At 34.3% G+C, this 22,835-nt stretch overlaps 1 protein-coding gene across 1 annotated transcript in view; it reads left to right on the top strand.

Moving 5' to 3' along the window:
- Positions 1–22,835, top strand: part of LOC101895972 (delta-1-pyrroline-5-carboxylate synthase) — a 60,073-nt gene that overhangs the window by 10,820 nt on the left and 26,418 nt on the right. Inside the window, exons 2-6 of the mRNA XM_059129114.1 lie at positions 17,808–17,978; positions 18,476–18,619; positions 18,694–18,801; positions 22,144–22,311; positions 22,502–22,690. Of these exons, the coding sequence (XP_058985097.1) occupies positions 17,808–17,978; positions 18,476–18,619; positions 18,694–18,801; positions 22,144–22,311; positions 22,502–22,690 (780 nt within the window). The remainder of the gene's footprint in view (positions 1–17,807; positions 17,979–18,475; positions 18,620–18,693; positions 18,802–22,143; positions 22,312–22,501; positions 22,691–22,835) is intronic.

Below are 22,835 nucleotides of genomic sequence, written 5' to 3'. Positions count from 1 at the left end.
CTAGGAAATTCTATTTGTCGACATTTTGTGGTCGTTGGGAGTCCACTTGCACTGAAAGTAAGGTAACATCTTGGTCATAGAATGTACTTTTTCCTCGTATGTTTTCATATGATGATTAGAATCGTTTTTGTCACACATGACATTTTGATATTTTACTTCTGCGAATACATTGGCTCTCGTTTGTTTTGTATCTATTTTGTCCTAAACAAGTAATGTACCAGAAAAAATATTTTATATTTTATGCTAATAACCAGTAAGGAAAAGTCAAAAATCGGGTGTGGCCGACTTTATGATACCATACACCACTATGCATATTTAGTAGAGCTCCCGTAACAATAGAATTTATTTCAAGTAGATCATACCATCTATCAATATTTGGTTTTAGTGCAGTTATAGTTTGGAGGTGGAGGAGTAGGATTATATTAAAAATATATATATATATCGGAGCCGAGTTGAACAGAATGGAAACGTACGTCCCGAAATTCACTCCATTTGGGCTGATATTAACTATTTGCACAATAAACCAGAAATCGGATTAAGTATATATATATAGGAGATATATCCAAATCTTTTCCGTTCACGATAATATTTGGCAAATGTATTTCCGAGCTTTATAAGATATCTGGTACCAAATATCATTGTTGTCGAATGCATATTACGCGTATGAGGGACTTAAACACCAAATCTGATTAAACATATATATGGGAGCTATAGCTATATCTGAACCGATATTCCGAAATTAATATGCTTTCTTCTAGTCTTAATTCGGTCGGATATGCCAAAATTCAGGTCATTTGGACTTATATTGGCCATGTGGTGCAAAATTAACCGGAAATCGGTAGAGAATATATATGGGAGCTATATCCAAATCCGAACCAATCTCGACAAAATTTGAAACACTTATTTCAGAGCTATAACTGATATATGGTACCAAGGATCATTGTTGTGGAATGCATATTATGCTTTTGAGGGACTTTATACCCCAAGTCAGATAAAACATATATGTGGAAACAATAGCTATATCTGAACCAATTTACACCAAATTTGAAATACTGGTTTATAGTATGAATTCAGTCGTAATTGCCAAAATTCGGCCCATTGGGGCTGGTATTAGCCATTGCCATTAGCCATTACACAATAAATCTGATATGAACCGGTCTCGATAAAATTTGATAGAGGTATTTTTGAGCAGTATCTGATATCCGGTACCAAATATTATTCTTCTGGAGTACATATTAAGCATGTGAGGGACTTAAAACCCCAAATCGGATGAAGCATATATATGAGAGCTAAAGCTATTTCTGAACCGATTTTCTCCAAATTTGATTCACTTGCTTCTAGACTGAATTCGGTCGGATGTACCAAGTTCATTTGGACTTGTATTAGCCATTAGGTGCGCAATTTACCCGAAATCGGTTGAAGATATGGGAGCTATACCTAAATCTGATCCGATTCTCGCCAATTTTAATAGGGTTCGTTCTTGGGCCAAACAAATATTGTTTGGAAAATTTAATTTCAATCGGATAATAAATGCGACCTGCATTTTGTTTACAAGAATACATGGACGGACAGACGAATTGACATGCATAAATCAACTCAGAAAGTGATTCTATGGAGATCCTCAAAAGTAACTATGGGTCTATCTCGCTTCCTTCTCCATGTTACAAACAAATGCACAAAGACATAATACCCTTACCACTATGTGGTGTAGGGTATAATCAAAAACGTTAAGTATGTTTCTCTGCGTCGTTAGATAAAATTAATACGGACATTGATAATCAAGCTACCTGTACAAAGTAAACGTTTATATTCGGAATTATATTGCTACATCTTTAGAACGCTTTAGATTTGAAATCGAATGAAACCAATATATGGAAGCTATATCTCAATCTAAATTAATGTTCATTAATTTGACGGAGACATTTGTATGTGACCTCTCGTACCAAATATCAATCGTATAGAGTGCATGTTACGACTTGTAGAAGACTTAATTTAAGTCTTCGGCTGATACCTTGTATAGAAAATCACATAAACATGGAAGCTATAGCTGTATCTAAACAGATTTTCGCAAAATTTCACAAAGTTATTTCCCATCCTATTTGGAATAATATATAGATATACATGAGTACTATATCTAAATTTGGTCCGATTATCAATAATTTTATATAGGAGTTATTCATGGGCCAACAAATATAAAAATAATTCGACCGGTACTTTGCTTACAAAAATACAAGCACAAACGGACGGAAAGACGGATATGCATCAGTCGACTCGGAATGGGATTCAATGAAGATAATCAAAAGAAACCAGGGGTCTATCTCGTTTTCTTCTGTATACACAAAGACATGGTACCTTGCACAGTGGTGGTGTAGGGTATAAAAATGTCAATTTAGGCAAATTCTATTGAAAATTCAAATTGCAAAAATTCGGTCGGTGCCATTATATTTATCTTTAGGTTTTCAGCCCTGTGTCATATGACTTTCGGAAGACTGGCAGATAAACGAAATAATGAACAGTGCAAACTTGACCATTGTTTCCAATCTATAGGAACAAAAGAAGATTGGAATATATAAATTTCATGGTGGGGGAATAAAAAGTCCAAACTTTGTGAAACTTACGTCCTCTTCGCTTGTCATTACAATATTTGTCAAAGATTCTACAGTCCTGGAAGTTTGTTAAACACCCAAACAAAATAATTCTCAATAAAGTAAATCTAAATATTTGCCGCTGCTATGTGTGTCGAAGTTTTCAGGATAAAGTTTATCAACATGGTATCAAATTTCATTAGACCAAATAACTTTAGTTAATGACAAAGTAAAACGTATTTGTTTGGAATTTCCTTAAAGCAACTGTTCCTGAAATTTTAAACTTAAATTGACTTTTTGATGGACTCTAGTCAGAGCAACTACATTTCACTTAATAACATCGTTTTCGCAATTAACCTCCAAATTTTGTTTACAGAAAGTTAACCCCCGAGGGCTTAATGTAGATTATTTCTAATTAGGTGCTGCCACCAGAAATCTACAAAATCTTGTTTAATTTGTAGCGAACAAAAACAAGTGAAAAAGTCTATGTACAGTTCCAAGCAAGCACAGCCATTTCAGTTCCCCCCTAAAATAATTAAGTCGACGAGTTGTCGAAGTGAATGGATGATAAGACAGCAACTGATGTTATCTGTGTAATAAAACAGACAGGTCTTACAGGCACTGGAATGCTATTCAATTAGTGGTGTAGGTTCTAAAGTGAACTAAAAACAACAACAACAACAACAAGAACAGAGATAATGGAATTTATAAATGCCGGATTCTTTTTTAATTCAATATAAACGTGCACAAAGATTTAAATCAACATTTTCAATGTGGGCCGGAACTTTGCAATGAACTTTTGCTAAACAAAAGGAAATCGTTTCAATGCCTTGGACAAACTAACCAACCGTGTAAACATAATTATGTTTATTTAATACTTATTTGTATTGCGATTAACGTGAACTCAATTGACTGAGGTGTCATCAATAAATATTGACGACAATTGTTTATGATAGTCCATAAATATTTATAATAAACCATAACAATGATTGCTTAACTGAATAGCTTTTAATTGAAAATTGCACTTTATTGTAGATGTTAAAATCGATATAAAATAAACATTTTAAATAATAAAGTAAAAATGATACAGAATCTGGGTCATGCTTTAAAATTAATAATTATGGACCAATTAAATTCAACGCCTTGGTAACCATATCTCTACATTAACGTACATTCATGATGTTGAAAATAAACTCGCCGACATAGGCACGTGGCCATTAAGAGAAACTCTTCAAAAAAGTATTTTTTCCTTTTAACAAAAGCTTTTACATTGCCATAGTTACCGGTGTTTTTGGATGCCAAAAAGAATACCTCATACATGAAGTGCAACAAATCGAAAGCAATTATACGATGAGAACACACATACAGACATACTAATATTAAACTTTTTTTGTGAAATATGAAAATTTAAGAAAGCTCAAAAAAATTTACTTGGAAATATAAATTTAAAAGTCCAAGAAATTTTACCACAGAAGACGATTTAATTATCATACCATTAAGAGATTTAGTTCCATATAACGACATCGATAGACTTTGGTATTATAACCGAATCAGTGGATAGAAGATAATTTCGAAGAGTTTTATATTTGTCATTAAATTTGTAAAGAAAGGACAAAAGTCGGACGGTTCGACTTTGCGATACCCTACACCACTATGTAAATGTAGAGGGCTAGCTGCCTGTAACAAATAAATTTTTTTAAATTGCGAATTTTCGTGAGTAGATCATACAAACTACGATGGTATAAAAACTAGGGAAGAAAGGGCTTAACGTTGATTTTCTTTTACAATATCACTCTACATTTCAGACATTCCAACTTTAAAGCCAAATTTCTTATACCGATTATCGATATCAGTCTATTTGACCCCCATACAACATCCAATATAGTGACATTTATATATCACTAACTGAACCCGACGATGTGGACCTGCATACGCAACTTTTGTCATAAGCCTGCCGAATATTTGGAGGTGCCGTTATATGGGGGCTATACGAAGACGTGGACCTGCACAGAAATTTCCTGTCATAGGCTGTAGTATTCATTACGAACTTCAAATACCACATTTGAAGCAATTCCGGAAAATAATGTCGCTAAAATCATAAAAATACCGAATATCGGGGGGAACTGTTATAGGCTGTAGTATCCATTACGAACTTCAGATAATAATTTTGAAATAATTCCTCTAAATAATGTCGCTAAAATCATCAAAATACCGCATACCGGGAGGTACCGTTATATGGGGGCTATACGAAGACGTGGACCTACATGACCCATTTTCAATACCAAAGTCCTGCAGACATAATACACATTTGAGTAAATTTGTTATAAACTTGCTTCATTTCGTTGGGAAGCTAAAGTGATTTCCACAGACGGACAGACGGATGGACATTGTTAAATCGATATAGAATTGTATGCTGATTATGAATATATATACCTTGAGGGGTCTAAAATTTATATTTCGAGGAGTTACAAACGGAATGACAAACTTAATACACCCTCCATACTGTGGTGGTGGGTATAAAAAACTAATGCAAGAATTTAAAAAAAAAAAAAAAAAAAAAAAAAAATATATATATATATATATATATATATATATATTTATTTATTTATTGTAATGGTTTAGAATGTAGGTTTTTATACCCTACACCACATAGTCGTAAGGGTATTATGTCTTTGTGCATTCGTTTGTAACATGAAGAAAGAAGCGAGTTAGAAGACCCATAGTTACTTTGGAGGATCTTCATAGAATCACTCTCTGAGTCGATTTATGCATGTCAATCCGTCCATGTATTTTTGGGAACAAAATGCAGGTCGCATTTATTATCCGACTGATATGAAATTTTCCAATTTTGTTTGGCCCAAATTTGGTGATCAGATTTAGATATAGTTCCCATATATCTTCCATCGATTTCGGGTTGATTGGGTAATATAAGTCCAAATGACCTGTATTTTGGTACATCCCATCGAATTCCGTCTAAAAGCAAGTAAATCAAATTTGGAGAAAATTGGTCCAGATATAGCTACAAAGGATATATATTCATGATCAGCGTAAGATTCTACGCCGATTTTGCTTTTCCCGTCCTTTTGTCTGTGTCTGTAATTGATATCACGCTATCTTTCGAACGAATAGGAGGCTAAAATTAAACATAGGTCTAAGTTTTCCTATTGTTCCATTTAGGGGAACCTTCCCATATTCGTTATTTTGATGATTGAGTGTAATTTTTCAACGGAATTGTTTCATATTTGATGCTTGAAACTCACAACAAATAAATATATAGATTGTCAGTCACACTACACAACTCAGACCCAGTGATTCAGTGAAATAAACTAGATTTTACAGCTCTATACCAATTTTTTGTCGTTCTGATATTTTGGCCTAAGCTGTCGAAAAAAGATGAACTGCTTACTAGATTTGCACATTTCAGTTCCTAATTTATAGTCCTCAGCGTAACATTTGGTGTGGATTGATACCCCTCACAGCATTGCGCATTTGTTTGTAATAGACGGAAGAAAACGAGATAGACCCATAGTTTCCTTTGATGATCACCATAGAATGCCACTCTGAATCGATTTATGCATTTGTATAGCCCCCATATAACGGTACTTTCCGATATTCGGCATTTTGGCGATTTTAGCGACATTATTCATCGGAATTGTTTAAAATTTGTATTTGAAGATCGTAATGGATACTGCAGCCTAAGGCAGAAAATTGTTTGTGCAGGTCCACATTTTGGTATAGCCTCCATACAATAGTACCTCCATATATTGATGATTTTATCTACATTATTTACCATTTTTTTCAAGTTTCGCGCTTGAATATTGTAATGGCTTTTGACAAAAGTTGCCAGCTTATTTACTTGTTTTTCATTCAATTTGGTGTTTGTAATATGAATTTCACAACAATCATATATCGTACCAGAAACAGTTCAGAAATACCTCCGTCAAATTTGATCGATATCGGTTCAGATTTGGCAATAGCTATATATCTTCTTTCGATTTCAAGTATATTGTTCGCCAAATTTGTTATACTGAATGGAATTTTGGTACAAAATATGGGGTATATCCTAAAAAATGCCTTTTTAAAGCTTTGTAGAAATCGGTTCAGATTTAGATACATTTCCCTCTACTGCGATGTAAATAATAAATTAAAGACGCTACATTTGACCAAATAAAGTTGTTTCGTCCGATATTTTATTTAAGTATTCTGAAAGTCATAACACGCACTCAGTAGCAACGATATTTGGTTGGAGAGGTCACATACAAAATTAATTAACCTCAGTCAAGTTTAGTGGAAATCGATTAAGATATAGCTTCTAGTTGTAACCTTTTTCAAATCTAAACCGCTCTAAAGCCTAAATATGAACGTTCATTTGCTACACGTGACTCTACTAAATATTCATAGTGGTGTTGGGTATCATTAATTCGACACCGCCCGATTTTTGTCTTTCCTTAGTGGTTTACATTGTTTCATGATAGCTTTATATCAACCTGAGAACTTTAAATTTAAAAAAAAAGTTTTTTTTTTTTGCATTTACATAGCGTTATTTACTTTTCCGAAACCTATAAAAATTCATTGAGTTGAGTATCTCTATGCAGTTATATGGGAATATTCCAAACCAATGTTAGTTACAATAAACGTAAATATATTGAAAGATTCCTGCCGTTGAAAGTACTACACTCACTACACTCATTTCCCTTTCAATGGCAAAAAATCTCCAATAAAATGAATGTCTACAAATTAATAATCTCACAAAAAAAGAAAATACTCAATTTGGAATGTTTGTAAAGGTTTAGTAACATTGTTTGAAAGTTTTGCTCTTCTTTAGGGGTAGCCATATTTGTTTAGCCAATAAGGGGGATTGTTTTTATCGTACTCCATCAAATTCTTTCACAGATTCCGTTTTTTAGAAATACTGTTAAATATCGTAAAAAAATTAAAATTATTTCTGGTGTCATAATAAACTTGATTCCTCTATTTGTTTAGTATTTTAAAAATATTTATTTTTTATTCTTTTTTTTTTTTTTTTTTGCTTACCCCCCAATACAAGTCACAAACGGTGATAAGGGAAATCAATCGTCCCGTAGTGACAGGAACAAATATCAAATCAATATATTTGAAAAATTCTTCAATACATCCAAATATTTTTCTTTAAATGGTTTCAATCAGGGATTGATTGAAAGTAGAATGGGGGAGAGCTACCATGGCTATGTTATTTGTTTAGATTCTCGTTTTGTCTATTTGTACTTAGAAATACATTCTATTATGTAGGTGTGTGTGTACAAATGAATGTAAGTACGTTTGAATTTCTATTCTTAGGTTAGTGATTGCCGTTGCTGTTGTTTGTCATCTTTTTATGTTTCGAGTACTTATCGTCGTTATTGTCTTCACAGATAAAGCCTGAAATGAGCAGTGGAAATGTTCTTTTGTGTTTTTGTTTACATTTCGAAGCACTTTATGATAACGATAGCGTTCGGACAACAACTTGCTCTAAAATTGGCTATTAACAAATTGTTGTTGTCTATACAGGTTAAGTGGGATTTGTTCTGTGAAATTGTAAACGGTACTTATAAACACCTGACATCATAGAAATATTCCAATTTAATTTGTTTATTTCTCATTCCGATGTAAATCAATTGGAACAACGCTTTAATCAAAGTTTGTCAGTTTTCATGTAGCGCCAATAATTGTTCTGCAAACACATTCATTGAATAAACACGAATGAAACCTTCAATGAAAGGACAAAATGTGATACCCTACACCAGTCTTCATACTTAGCAGAGATAGTAATTAATGTGTGTTTATACTGGAAATTTTTATTAGGTATTAAGACGTTAGGGCAGGTTTAAATCGTATGGAACATATTGATGGTAGCTTTATTTAATCTAAATTGATTTCCATTAATTTGACCTATTCCAACAATTCCAATTAGCCAGAGGCATTTGTAGACTGTATTTAAGCCTTGTATTTTAGCCATGATATTTGGTGCGCGAAATCTCAAATATATTTACTATTGAAAGGTTTAAATTCGAACAAAATATATAAATGGGATAACTAGCTATATTCTAGTCCGAGCTTGATAGCATGATTCAAAATTAATGCGAAAAAGCAAATAGCAAAGGAGGAGTATACAGGGTGAGATAAAAATCTGCAACCAACTTCAGACTGCTGTCTTTCTAAGCCTCTCGTTTGACAGCTGTTGAAATTATTCCAGTGACAGCTCATTATATTGTTTACAAACGTACAAAAACATTTTGGTCAGAATTTTCCAGAAAAAATGTTATTCGTGATGGAATTCAAGCGTGATAGTGTGATTTCTTTATATTTGGCTGGAAAACCACAAATGGCTATGGTTAGAGCACTTCAGCATTTAAATGTATTATTTTGTGTGTCGTACCATCGCTCGTTACCGTGATACTGGTAGCATAGCCCGACGCCAAGGAAGTGGACGGAAGAAAACAGCAACATCAGCAGAAATGGTTCGAAAAGTAAAGAAGCGACTTGGTCTCTCTTGATCAAAAGAGCTAAAGAGTTGCTTCGCTTGGCCGAAAGTGGTTAACTGGCCGTGGCATCAGAATAAATGTCGAATTCGTGCCAAAGGTGACCAATTCGAACAAAACTAAACTTACTCTAAAATTTTATGCTATTGCCGACATTTTTTGCTTTCATTCAATAACATTAAAATAAAAATGTAAAAGTTATGGCGTTTGACTTTGTTGCATTTTTTATCTCACCCTGTATAATATGGAGTTGGATGGAGTAAATATCCAGTTGGATACCAAATATATATAGTAGGTGTAGTTATATACGAATAGGTTTTTACAAATATTGAGAGATTTACTCCTCTTATTAATTCGATTCCACATACTAAAATCTACTTTGTTCTGGAAAATATTAGGAATTTTGTGCACAATAAAAATGATATTTTATTAAAAATGTAAATTTAGTAGCTATATCTGTATCTTCTATATCTTAGAATATCTTATGTATAAGCGTAATATAGCCTGTATTACATTTGGCATAGGGTGTAACAATTTGTCTATGTACTTCAAATTTAAACACTGTAGTATTTTTTCCAACGCCAGACATTTTTCATCGGAAATTTTGTAGCACCCTCCAGATTTCTAAAACGTTAAATGATTTGTAACATATTTTGTGCGAAAAATGTTTGTACATACAATTTTGTGTATAAAAAAGAGAGGTTCAGCCGCCTTATGCCAAAGGTTAAGGGTGAATAACAAAATTAATAATTGGAATTGAAAACAAATAAAAGATAATCATTCGTTGATAATCTTTGGGTTGAAAGAAAATTAAAGCGAGAAAAGTTTTATAAGAAGAATACCTTCTTCTTCTTCCCTTTTGTAGTTTACATTCTTAATCAGCATAAATTAAGACGAATAAACTATATTAGATTGTTTAAATCACGATATCTTCTGATGCAGTTGAGACATATCCATATTGAAAACATCAAAAAATCTAAAACTCTAGTAATTAAAACAGACAGTCGTGGCTATATCTAATTTTCCGCATGTCATTAGTTATTTGTGAAAACTGATCATTTTTAATGAAATTGAATTGATACCAAGTCCAATTGTCGAAAAATATATACAGTTACTAAAACTGTAATTTCTTAAGGAATATAAAAAAAATTCTAAAAATAAATATTACCAAGTTGATACTCATAAACTTTTTCCTAAATAATTGCCAAAGAAAGTAAAACATAAGACTCCTTAATATAAAGGGAAAAGGGTATAGAGATTAAGATGCAAGGAAATTTCCAGTCAATAGCACAAAAAATAATACTAGCTCTGATATCTACAAGGAGGATACTAATATATTGTGCAGTATATTTATTTATGTGGAATAATTTTTAAATTAATCAACAATGGTAAATTCAGTATATTTCGTCAGATAAGAAAGGCCCCTTTAAGACTAGAACACCATTTGAGTGGGAACTATCCGCTGGGAATTATCAAAGTACAGAGTGAGATAAAAAAAAAACTGCAACAAAGCCAAACGCAATAATTTTTATTTATTTTTTTTTTTTTAATTTTATTGAATGAAAGTAAAACATGTCGGAAATTGCATCAAATTTTAGAATACATTTAGATTTGTTTGAATTGGTCACCTTTGGCACGAATTATGGCCTTCAAACCGCCAATGAAACTGTCACACGCTGTCCGAATGTTACTCTGCCGTATTTTGGCCCATTCCCGCCGAAGCGCTTGCTTGACACTTAGGTATTTTTTAGTGCCAACATTGCTTTCCAAAATACTCCAGATACAATAGTCCAACGGATTGGTATCCGGAGATATTGGTGGCCATTGTGCGCTGGAAATGAAGCGAGAAAATTCATTTTGTAACCATTGGTGCTGAGTACTGTTGGAATGTCCAAGGTCTGCAGCCAAAATGTTTGCATGCCCAAGGATTTAATACACCCGCCAGAATATTTTCGTGATAATATTTGGTATTTATTTTGATGCCACGGTCGATTAATACGAGGGGAGAGCGACCATCGGCTGTTATGGCGGCCCACACATCACCATGACCGGCACTTGAGTTCTGGTGACCAACCGAAGGTGCACATTTTCAGTTGACCTATTTGGCAAGAAAACACGATAATTTTGATTGTTTACAAACTGCTGGACAACGAATGTTTTCTCATCGGAGAAAACCAAATTTGGCAGTTCAACACTTTCGGCAAAGCGAAGCAACGCTTTAGCTCTTTTGAGTCTATTTATACCCTACACCACAAGGTGGTCAGGGTATTATGTCTTTGTGCATTTGTTTGTAACAGGCAGAAGGAAACGAGATAGACCCATAGTTCCTTTTGATGATCTGCATAGAATCACATTCTGAGTCGATTTATGCATGTCCGTCCGTCCGTCTGTCCGTCCGTCCGTCTGTCCATGTATTTTTGTAAACAAAGTACAGGTCGCATTTATTGCCCGATCCAGATGAAATTTTGCAAAGATCTTTTGTTTGGCCCAAGGACGAACCCTATTGAAATTGGAGATAATCGGTCAAAATTTAGATATAGCTCCCATATATATCTTCGTCCGATTTGCCTTTTATTGTGCACCAAACGTGTAATATCAGCCCGAATTGTATGGAATTTTGCATATACACCCAAATTAGGCCTGAAAATATGTGTGCCAAATTTGATCGAAATCGGTTCAGATATAGCTATAGCTCCCATATATATTTTTCAGCCGATTTGTTATTTTTGTCCACCGCCGCCGTAATATGCACTCTGTAACAACAATATTTCGGGAAATATATCAAATACAGCTCAGAAATACCTTTGCTAAATTTTATCGAGATCGGTTCAGATTTGGATATAGCTCCCATATATAACTTCGTCCGATTTAGCTTTTATTGTGCACCAAACGTCTAATATTTGTCCAAATGGGATGGAATTTGGCACTTACGACCGAATTGAGTCTAGAAGCTTGTATGTCAAATTTGGTGAAGATCGGTTCAGATATAGCTATAGCTTCCATATATATTATTCATCCGATTTGTTATATTTGTTACACACAACCGTAATATGCACTCCCTAACAACGATATTCAGGGAAATATATCAAATACAGCTCAGAAATATCTTTGCCAAATCTTATCGAGATCGGTTCAGATTTGGATATAGCTCCCATATATATCTTTATCCGATTTCAAATTAATTGTGCACCAAATGGGCAATACAATTCCGAATTTAAAAGATACAAATGCTTCGGCATATTTAGTCCTTTGAACTTTAAATTATAATTATAATCATAGCGTGTATAATTGAATTCTCCCATAAAAACTTTTAATTGTAATGTGGAGCTCTACTTAATTAGCAAAGTGGTGTAGGGTATCATAAAGTCGGCCCCGCCCGACTTGAAGACTTTCTTTACTGGTTTCTTTCTGTTGCGGTGTAAAATTTTGCACGTCCGAATGGAATATTGCGATATGTTCAGCTCACGAGCCATTTTTCGGCCACTGCGACGCGGGTTTCGATTAAGTCGCTTCTTTGCTTTTCGAACCATTTCTGCTAATGTTGCTGGTTTTTCCCTATACTTCTTTGACGTCGGGCTATGCTACCAGTATCACGGTAACGAGCGATGGTACGAGATACAAAAGATTTATTCACATTTAAGTGCTCTAACGATAGCCACCTGTGGTTTTCCAGCCAAATATAAAGAAATCAGACTATCACGCTTGAATTCCATCACGAATAGCTTTTTTTCTGGAAAATTCTGACCAAAATGCTTTTGTACCCTTGTAAACAATATAATGAGTTGTCACTTGAATAATTTTAACAGCTGTCGGACGAGCGGCTTAGAAATGACTGCAGTCTGAACTTGGTTGTAGTTCTTTCATCTCACCCTGTACTGCTCAGTTGAATGGAAATTGGGATCAGAACATTCAATATACTGGCAATAAAGAGGTGCGATTATATGGAGATATAATATTTTTTTACGATTAGTAAATCTAACAGATTAGAACCGATATGAAATATGTTAAAAATACATTTTATTATTAATTTTATTTCAATTAGAAATTGTAATAACATTTATTTTGTAGTGTATACAGTAAATGACGATCAGATGCCAGTGCAAATATAGAGTTTGGAGCGTTGATTTTTATACCCTCCATCATTCAATGGAAGGTATGTTAATTTTGTCTTTCATACTCATATTAGAAGCAACAAAGTAAATATATAGTCTGGATCACCATACAATTCTAACTAGACTTAGTTATGACCGTCTGTCTGTTGTAATCCCGCTATCTGTTGAACGAATTCAGGTTACATTTTGCTCACATGTGTGCATGTCGATCGCCGTTTTCGTATAGCCTCCAGATAACGGTATCTCCCTGTATTCGGTATTTTCATGATTTAAGCTACATTATTCATCGGATTCGTCTCACTTCTTTGTATGCCTCCCATATAACGGTTTTCAATTAAGCGGCATTTTACAACGTATTTTTTCGACATTTTTTAAATTTCTTCCAAATGGTGGAGTTTTTAGGGAGGTCGGCCCGACCGTAGTTTAGCTGCTTTTTTACTTCGATGGCACGCTCATGAATAGCGTATTGATCGATTATGTGGAAGTAGTCCATCTGACTTAGTTCTGCCATTGGCTCTTTCCATTGAAAATGAAGGTTCTTGATCTGTTTTTATTCATATGTGATTCACACTTTGCAACTTGCATGCGTATATCCATTGGAAATTCGGTTTAAGTAGTTTTAAATTGGGTGAGTGAGTTGGCTTTTTATGAAAACTAGTCTATGGTCCATTGCGTTTGTACTTGAATTGATATTTTGTGCGATTTTACATTTTATTTACATGCCGCGCCAAAAATCTAGCTTTAGCAAATAAATATTACCCAAACAAAACAAGATGATATGAAATAGTATTTTCCGCTCCCAGAAGAATAATTCATAGCAATTTCATAGAACAACATCTAGTGTTTTAAATTGTTTCATCATTTACCATCAAAAAACGTCCAACTGTATTAAACCCATATAGCTTTAATACAACAGACAGATATATTTCCTAGCCACTTACAATATTCCAAAGAAAATCGCGTGCTCGTGCAGACAGAAATTTTCGCGTGTTTACTCTCAATTCGTTGCTTGGTATTTTATCAATTGAGTTTCAATTTATGTTTGTAATTAAATAGTCATACATTCAATGTTTAAACAGTTGAACGGTTTCCCATACAAGAATTGTTTGCATCTATATAAATTTAAATAAATTAAATTTCCAAATGAATATTGCCAACGGCTTTTTATATTAAAATGCAAAATTAATAAAGATGCCAGCACGATATGCATCCATTCATACATAAATATGTTTTTACACAAATTTCATTGCAAAAACAAAAAAAGGCCAGAGCAGATGTAGCAAAAAAGGTTAATTGGAGTTATTAAATTAAAACAATAAATGGACATGTACATGACAATTTGAAATTAACAAAGACGACTTTTTATATAGTTAACACTGACATTGAAACATGTCGTGATTTTTTTTAATATGCATATTCATATTTTTTATATTGAACGCAAAAAATTGTTCAGCAAAAATGGATTAAGCCGCCAGCAAATAATTTAAAGCAAGCTAGTAACAACTGTAAGGCAATGTTGATTTGTCAAATTTTACACTAAGAATAATCTAAAAAATTAGGATACTGACAAAAGAAACAAACTGCCGTTGCAACATAAGTGATCCTTCGTAAAAAAAAGATTGAAAAATTGAACTAAACCAAGTAATTGCTTTTATATAATTAGTCATGCCTTGTAAAATAAAACACACCAAGACAAAACCAGTAAATAAAAGTCAAAAGTCGGGAGGGGCCGACTATATGATACCCTACACCACTATGTATATTTAGTAGAGCTCCCGTAACAAAAGAATTTATTTGAAGTACATCATATCATATCATGGTTTCAGAGGGAACAAATATATGGGAGGGGTATCCAATTCTGAATCGATTTTCACTAAATTTGACGGGGACATATTAATCTTTTTTGCCAAATAACATTGCTATACAGTGCATGATATCACTTCGAGAAGGATTATATTAAAACAAGTAAGCAAAGGCTATAGTCGTGCGGGGCCGAACTGTGATACCCTACAACACTAAAATATATTAGAAGCACCCTTTATGTCCAAATCCGTTTTGGAAGATTTCGTGATTGAAATGATGTCATAGAGCCCTACCCAGATGTTACCCTTAGCTTGTTGTCGGGGGACATTTGCCCAATATTTCCGCACTCCGTCGTGCCGTTAGTTATTTTGGTCCATTTTACAGCTAAATATAATCCAATAGTCATTCAAAATGCTAGACTTCTTTCCCGTCCTTAACTTTCTTCTAAGGCAAAATTCCGCGTCGATCGGTTTCATTTGTGTGATCAGGAAAATTTTTCTGTTTTTAGTTCACTTTTTTTTTGTTTGCGATCATCTCCAAATGCAAGATCTCCTTCTGTATCCCCACATTTAGTTTCATCTATATGATTTGCTTGTCTACGATATTTAGCTATATTCATCAACGAAATCAGCATTGAAAAGCAAGAAGTTCGCCTTTTGTGTATTTTGGATTTTGCCTGCAAGTTATTTTCAGCGTTTCGGTAGAATGTAAATGTTGGTATATTTTCACACAAAAGTAGTGGTCCATACTACACGCTGTCCTAAACTCCAATTTCATGCAAGATTTCGTGTCCTTTGGTTTCTATTTGTGACCTTTATAACGGCTGTAAAAGGAATATTTTTAGTTGTGGGTCCATTTCAACCCATCTTTAAAAACAATAGGCCTAGTCCTTCTGAGCTTAACCCTACCCTTATGGAATTTTCTTGCGGATCGGATGAGAATTGCAATCTGTATACAATATCTACAATATGTGTTGTAAGGTGAAAAAAACATTACAAAATGTACACTTCAGACTGAAAAAATGCGATAAAAAGATATGAAAAAATAAAAATATGTCACAAAACACTACAAAGTCTATATTAACGTCATTATTGGCATCTTTTTATGCGATTTTTTTAGATTTTATACTTTTATGACAGGAGGGCATTCTGAATTGACAAGATTTGTCGAAATCGGTCCAGCCATACTTGATATATAAGCAATCTAACTAACATCCCCTTCCTTTGTATATACACATTGTATATATTTCGCTATATATATCCGATTTACTTACTATCGGCATTTATGCAACGGTCAGAATTCACCTGTTCGTCTATTTGTGATTTCGCCGGTATTAAAATATTCGCGGTATAATGAAAAATTTGACTTTTATTTAACACAAATGATATTGTCTATTTCACCCACTAAATATTACCTCATGACCATCGAAACTGGAAGACTTCTGTCCAGCCTTAAGATCTACCCCTATGCAAACTTTCGCGTCAATTGGTCTATAATTGCGAGCTGTAGAGCAACTGTAAAATTATGAAATTTTTAAGTTTTTGGTCCATTTCAACCCCTAAATATTATGCGATCATCTCCAAAAGCATCTCGATCATCTCTTCTGGCCCTAGACCCACCTCCACTTTCAATTTTTTGAAAATCGGGACATAATTGCGACCTGCAGTTTGCTTACAAATTAACATGGATAGGCGGACAGACGTGCGGACGGACATACATAACTAGATCGACTCAGCTCGGCGAGATAGGAAAAAAAATTCAGTCCATTGGGACTGATGTTAACCATTTGGTGCACAATTAACCTGTTGGTTAAAGATATATATGAGAGGTATATCCTAATCTGAACCGAAAATTTGACAGAGGTATTTTTGAGCAGTATATGATGTCCGGTACCAAATATCATTCTTGTGGAGTGCATATTACGCATGTGAGGGACTCAAAAATCCAAAATGTATGAAACATATGTATGGGAGCTATAAATTTAATGTAATTGCTTCTAGACCGAATTCGGTGGGATGTACCGAAATTCAGGTCATTAGGACTTATATTGGCCATTTGGTGCACAATTAACCCGAATTCGGTTGAAGATATATGGGAGGTATATCAAAATCTGATTCGATTATCACCAATTTCAACAGGGTTCTTCCTTGGGCCAAACACATATTGTTTGGAAAATTTCATTTCAATCGGATAATACAGGGTGATACGAAAAAACTTCAACCAACTTCAGGCTGCTGTCATTTCTAAGCCACTCGTGAAGGAATTCAAGCGTGATAGTGTAATTTCTTTATATTTGGCTGGAAAACCACAAGTGGCTATCGTTAGAGCACTCCAGCATTTGAATGTGAATAAATCTTTTGTATCTCGTACCATCGTACGTTAACGTGATGCTGGTAGCATAGCCCGACGTCAAGGAACTGGACGGGAGAAAACAGCAACATCAAGAGAAATGGTTCGAAAAGTAAAGAATGAAAAATCGGTTATCATAGGAAACATTTTTACATACTTGCAGTTCTGGAACAAAACATTATTTATAAGTCATTTTTATGGTAAACAATTTATTTCGATATATCAAAAACTGTCTCTGCCTCACAATAAAAAACAACAATGTATCGCCAACTTTTTGTTTACATACCACAGTATACATAAATTTGTTGGGAATACATATTCCACAGCGACCACTCTTATCATCATTTGCTCATCTTTTCATGGGAAATAAATTTCATTGATGTGATGCCTTGCTGATTAGGTTATGTGGCCTCCAATTATGTTTATTAAATCACTTGCTCTATGTTTGTCTTCTTTATTAGGTTACAGCGCCCGAGAAACGTCTTAGCCTGGAACGGAAACAGCCAACATTCACTGAAAGAAGTCAATTGAAATATGCCCGTCGTCTTGTTGTAAAACTGGGAAGTGCTGTTATCACCCGAGAAGATAATCATGGCCTTGCCCTTGGCCGTTTAGCCTCCATTGTGGAGCAGGTTAGTAAATATTGTTGTAAATTATATAAAAAGCAAACAAAATACAAGGGCATAGAACAGAATAAGTATGTCTGGTTAGAAAATGAATAAAAAAAAACAACGCGATTTTGTACTGAAGAAGAAAAAACTCTTTTTAGTCTTAAAAAATGTTCTTAGAGGGAATAGAATTATCATAGAAACACTATGGTCTTCACTGCTCCACTAAAAAAAACATGATTATTTTCTTTTAATCTTATAAAATCTACGACGTAATGACGTTTCATTGATGATAATCCATCAAACTAAGCAACGACTACATCGCATTACCAGAGTTTCCATATAAGCTAACTTTAATTGCATCAAAGCGTAGATACTATCATAAGAATTACATTAGTGTATACTTTCCTACTACCTTTAGAAAAACATATTTTTATATGTATGTATGTGCATACATGTTTTTATACACTTACATACATAATTAAAATTACGCATACTTCCACTTATATTAATCTTCATAGGTTGCAGAATGTCACTTGGAGGGTCGTGAAGTTATGATGGTTACCAGCGGTGCTGTTGCCTTTGGCAAACAAAAGTTAACACAGGAACTGTTGATGTCACTGTCCATGCGAGAAACACTTGCACCCAAGGACCATTCGAAAGCGGTAAGTATTAATCTCTGACATTGCGAATTGAAGTGAACATTTAACATGTGAACTCATTGTCCCCGTTTAATTAGGAGGAGGGTTTCTTGTTGGATCCTAGAGCAGCAGCTGCAGTTGGTCAATCTGGTTTGATGTCGCTGTATGATGCCATGTTTGCACAGTACGGTGTGAAAATAGCTCAGGTAATTCGAGAAGTTCAATTGTTAATCTATCTGAAGTATCTTAGCAATAACAGATTATAATAATAAAGCAAAACTAGTGGCCATTTGATTTAAATTCTAAGCTTAGCACAATTATAATTGGTTCAATCATCATTTCATTAAGAGGTTAATTAAAATGTATGGTACTTTAAACAAGTTTATTAAATCGAAATGTAAGGTTAATTTAACACAACTAAAAATCATAGCAGAACAAATAAGCAAAGGCTACAATCAAGCGGGACCAACCATGCGATACCCTAAAACACTTTTATTTATGTTAAAGTTTCTGTAAATGTAATACACCTTGAGTCAAAGGCTTTGAGTAATTGAAACAATCCAATTACTCAATTTTTAATTAAATTTTTTTCTCTAAGTAAAGTGTTAATTTTCAATTAAAAAAATCTTGATAAAAAAGGAGCATTCTTAGGAATAATCCTGATAGATCTTGATCAATCTTTTATAAAAATATATAATTTCCAAGTAGCTACATTACCGCAATTGAAAGCAGCAGCAGAAATATCGCAATTTTTGTATTCAAAACTCTTTTTTCAAGCATAACTATCATATGTATCTATTTCTTCCATTTCATTCTGGAAATGGTACCACATAGTCTCATAGATCCACATATTTTCACTGAATTTGCTCTACATTTACACCCTATTTCGTGCAAATGAAGTTGAAATTATCATATATATTTTGCTACACCGAATTGTGACCAAAAGATCTTAAGGTCTAATTGTGACCCGATTTAAATCACAGGGATAGGGTCAGAATTGAAGCCTTTTTATCGGTAACAAAGTCTATGCTTTGTCGGTAATCTGTCTGGCGCTAGTTTGAGTAAAATGGTCAATTCACCAAGTCAGTTCGTAGATTAACAACATCAAATATAATGCAGTTTACACATCGCCGTGGAGTAATCTGTTCCTAAAGTTAAAGAGGTAGTGCTGTCCGTAAACCTAAGGTTTAAATTAACTCTTGTATTCAAAATATGCCAGTTCAGTGAATCAGCCCAGCAAAAATCTGCTTAACGAAAAATGCTTTAAAAAATATGTTTTGCCATCAGTAACTACCTACAAGTCACGAAGGTCTACCCCTTAATTTAATGCAAAATTCCGTGTCGATTGGTCTTTAATTGTGACCTGTAGAGCCTCTTCAAGATCAGGAAAGTTCATTTGATCGCCTAAACAATAGGCTTCAATTCTGATCCTAATTCTATCCGTATGCTTTCTTGAGAATCTGACGATAATTGCGACTTGAATATAATAATCCAAAAACATATTGTTATAAGGTGAATGCGATTTTCTTATGTTTAATCCTTTTCTAGCAAGAATCCTTTCCGAATTTATGAGAATTGGCAGAAAACGTCCAGCAGTTTTTGAGTTATAAGCGGCCTAACAAAATCCCCTTCATTATATATGAGATTGTACGATATCATGGATATGAGCACCAATGTATCGGTCAGAAGTGAAATTTTTGTGAATTTGTGATTTCGACTGAATTAAAAATATTCGCAGTTTTGTGGAAATTTTCTAATTTTTTACAAAAAAGTAATGGTCTCTTTTACCCGCTAAATATTGCCAGATGGCCAAAATGGTATTCTTCTGACTAGCCCTAAACTAGCCCCATGCTAAATTCCGCGTCGATTGGTCTATAATTGCGACCTGAGGGCAACTGAAAAATAAGGAAATTTTTCTGTTTTTGGTAAATTTCAACCCCTAAATATTATGCTATCATCTCCAAAAACAAAAGGATTCTATTCTGACACTAATCCCACCTCCATGTGCTTATTTCATAGAATTTCAGTGGCCAAAAAATAATTACATACTTCGCGCGATACGTCCTTGTTAAAAAAAATGAGTTGGTAGACCGATTTCTAATTAACACATTTGCTGGTAAGGCAAATCAAAACAAGAAAAAAAGCAGCTAAGTTTTTCAAAGCAGCTAAAATATTCAAAAAAAAAAATCCGTCGCAAAATACCGCTCAAATGAAAACCGTTATATGGGCAAAGACGTAATTTTTTGTCATTGGCTGTAGTAACGATTCCGAACGTATTTGAACGTAATTCGAAACAATTCTGGTGAATAATGTCGTTAATATCATCAAAATTCCGAATAAAGTGAGGTACCGTTGTATGGGGGCTATGCTAAAACGTGAACATGAATAGACAATTTTCCGTCATAGGTTTTAATACCCATTACGAACTTCAAACACGAAATTTTACGCAAAGCCGGTGAATAATGTCGCGAAAATCCTGGAAATACCAAATATGTCGGGGTAGCATTACATGGGTGCTACACTAAAATGTAGACCTATATAGAAAATACTCTTTTAGGGGATAAAGTACTCACAGAGAACTCCTTGTGTAGAATATCAGACAATGCCATTGAAAAATGTGACTAAAATCATCAAAATACCGAATGTCGGGGGGTGCCGTTATATGGAGATATACGATACCGTGGACCTATATAGACAATTCTCTTTCAGGGGGCTAAGTACTCAGAAGGAACTTATTGTGTGGATTTTAAGTTAACTCCATTGAAAATCATCAAAATACCCAATATCGGGGACACCATTTTATGAGCGCTAACCGATATCGTGGAGCTATATAGACAATTCTCTTTCCGGGTGTGTAGAGTTTCAAAAAATTCCATAAAAATGTGACCAAAATCATTAAAATGCCGAATATTGGGAAGTACCGTTATATGGGGGATATACGATATGGTGGACCTATATAGAATTTCAGATAATTCCATTGAAAAATGTGGTCAAAATCATCAAAAACCGAATATCGGGGGTACCGTTATATGGAGGCTATACGATATCGTGGATATCTTCTAACTTGACCTGCCGGCAGACAAAAGACAGATCGGTGCAAAATTTTAGCTTCCTATCTTTATTTTTTTGAATCTAACATGATTACAACTAACGGACCGACGGGCGGACGATTTTGTATAACCAAAATGTCCGGTAAATGAGAGTAAGTGAAGATTACAATTTTGACAGTTGATAGTTGGAAAATTATTTTTTTCTCAGTAAGAATAAGATGAAAATTCAAAAAATTTCACACAATAACTGCATTATTTCTTAGATAATGAGGATTCTACATTGAATTAGACCTTAAATAACAACAGTTAGAAAGTGTATGTTGTGAAGAAACAGTTATAATTCGCACCAATTGCTTCCTTAGTTTTATGCAAATCATCACAAGAAATCATAACCAATAGAGCCCACTGTTAGGTGTTTCATATATCTCACTGTTTTTACTATTGAATGGATTATCGTCATTAACTTTTGTATGTTATTCTTTTACACTATTTATTTAGGTCCTGGTTACAAAACCAGATTTCTACAATGACGAGACTCGCAACAATTTATTCTGCACCTTGTCGGAGCTAATTAGTTTGAACATAGTGCCCATTATAAATACAAACGACGCCGTTTCTCCACCCATGTTCATTGTGGATGATGATCTTCCCGCGGGATCTAAGAAGGTAAGGAAATATGAATGCAACCGCTGTCATTGCCATAGAAGCACCACTAACCTCATGAAAGTCTCAGTTAATGACACAATGTATTAGCCAGGCTAATACTGCCAGTGGCAGTAGTGGCCGCAGTTTTCAAAGAACATTCCGAAAGGCTTGACTAACTCATTTCTTTATGCTGTCGTTTGCGTTTATTTAGGGAATTGCCATTAAGGATAACGATAGTTTGTCGGCCATGCTGGCTGCTGAGGTGCAGGCAGACTTGCTCATTCTAATGTCGGATGTTGATGGCATCTACAATAAGCCACCGTGGGAAGATGGCGCCAAACTGATGCACACGTACACAACGAACGACAGCCGTCTCATCGAGTTTGGAAAGAAGTCCAAGGTAAGTGCACCAAAACGGGATTCACAGAATTAATTTGCTTCACATCCGTGACACATTATGTTGAACAAATTTGAACTGTTTGCTGACAAACTCTGTGCGGAAAATAACACCCGGAGGAAAATTTAATATGCGTGTCTCCGTTGTC

This window comes from Musca domestica, unplaced genomic scaffold (genome assembly GCF_030504385.1).
Source record: "Musca domestica strain aabys unplaced genomic scaffold, Musca_domestica.polishedcontigs.V.1.1 6, whole genome shotgun sequence".
NCBI lineage: Eukaryota > Metazoa > Arthropoda > Insecta > Diptera > Muscidae > Musca > Musca domestica.
The sequence above is the reverse complement of the archived record's forward strand: the minus strand, read 5'-3'. Positions and strand labels throughout refer to the sequence as shown.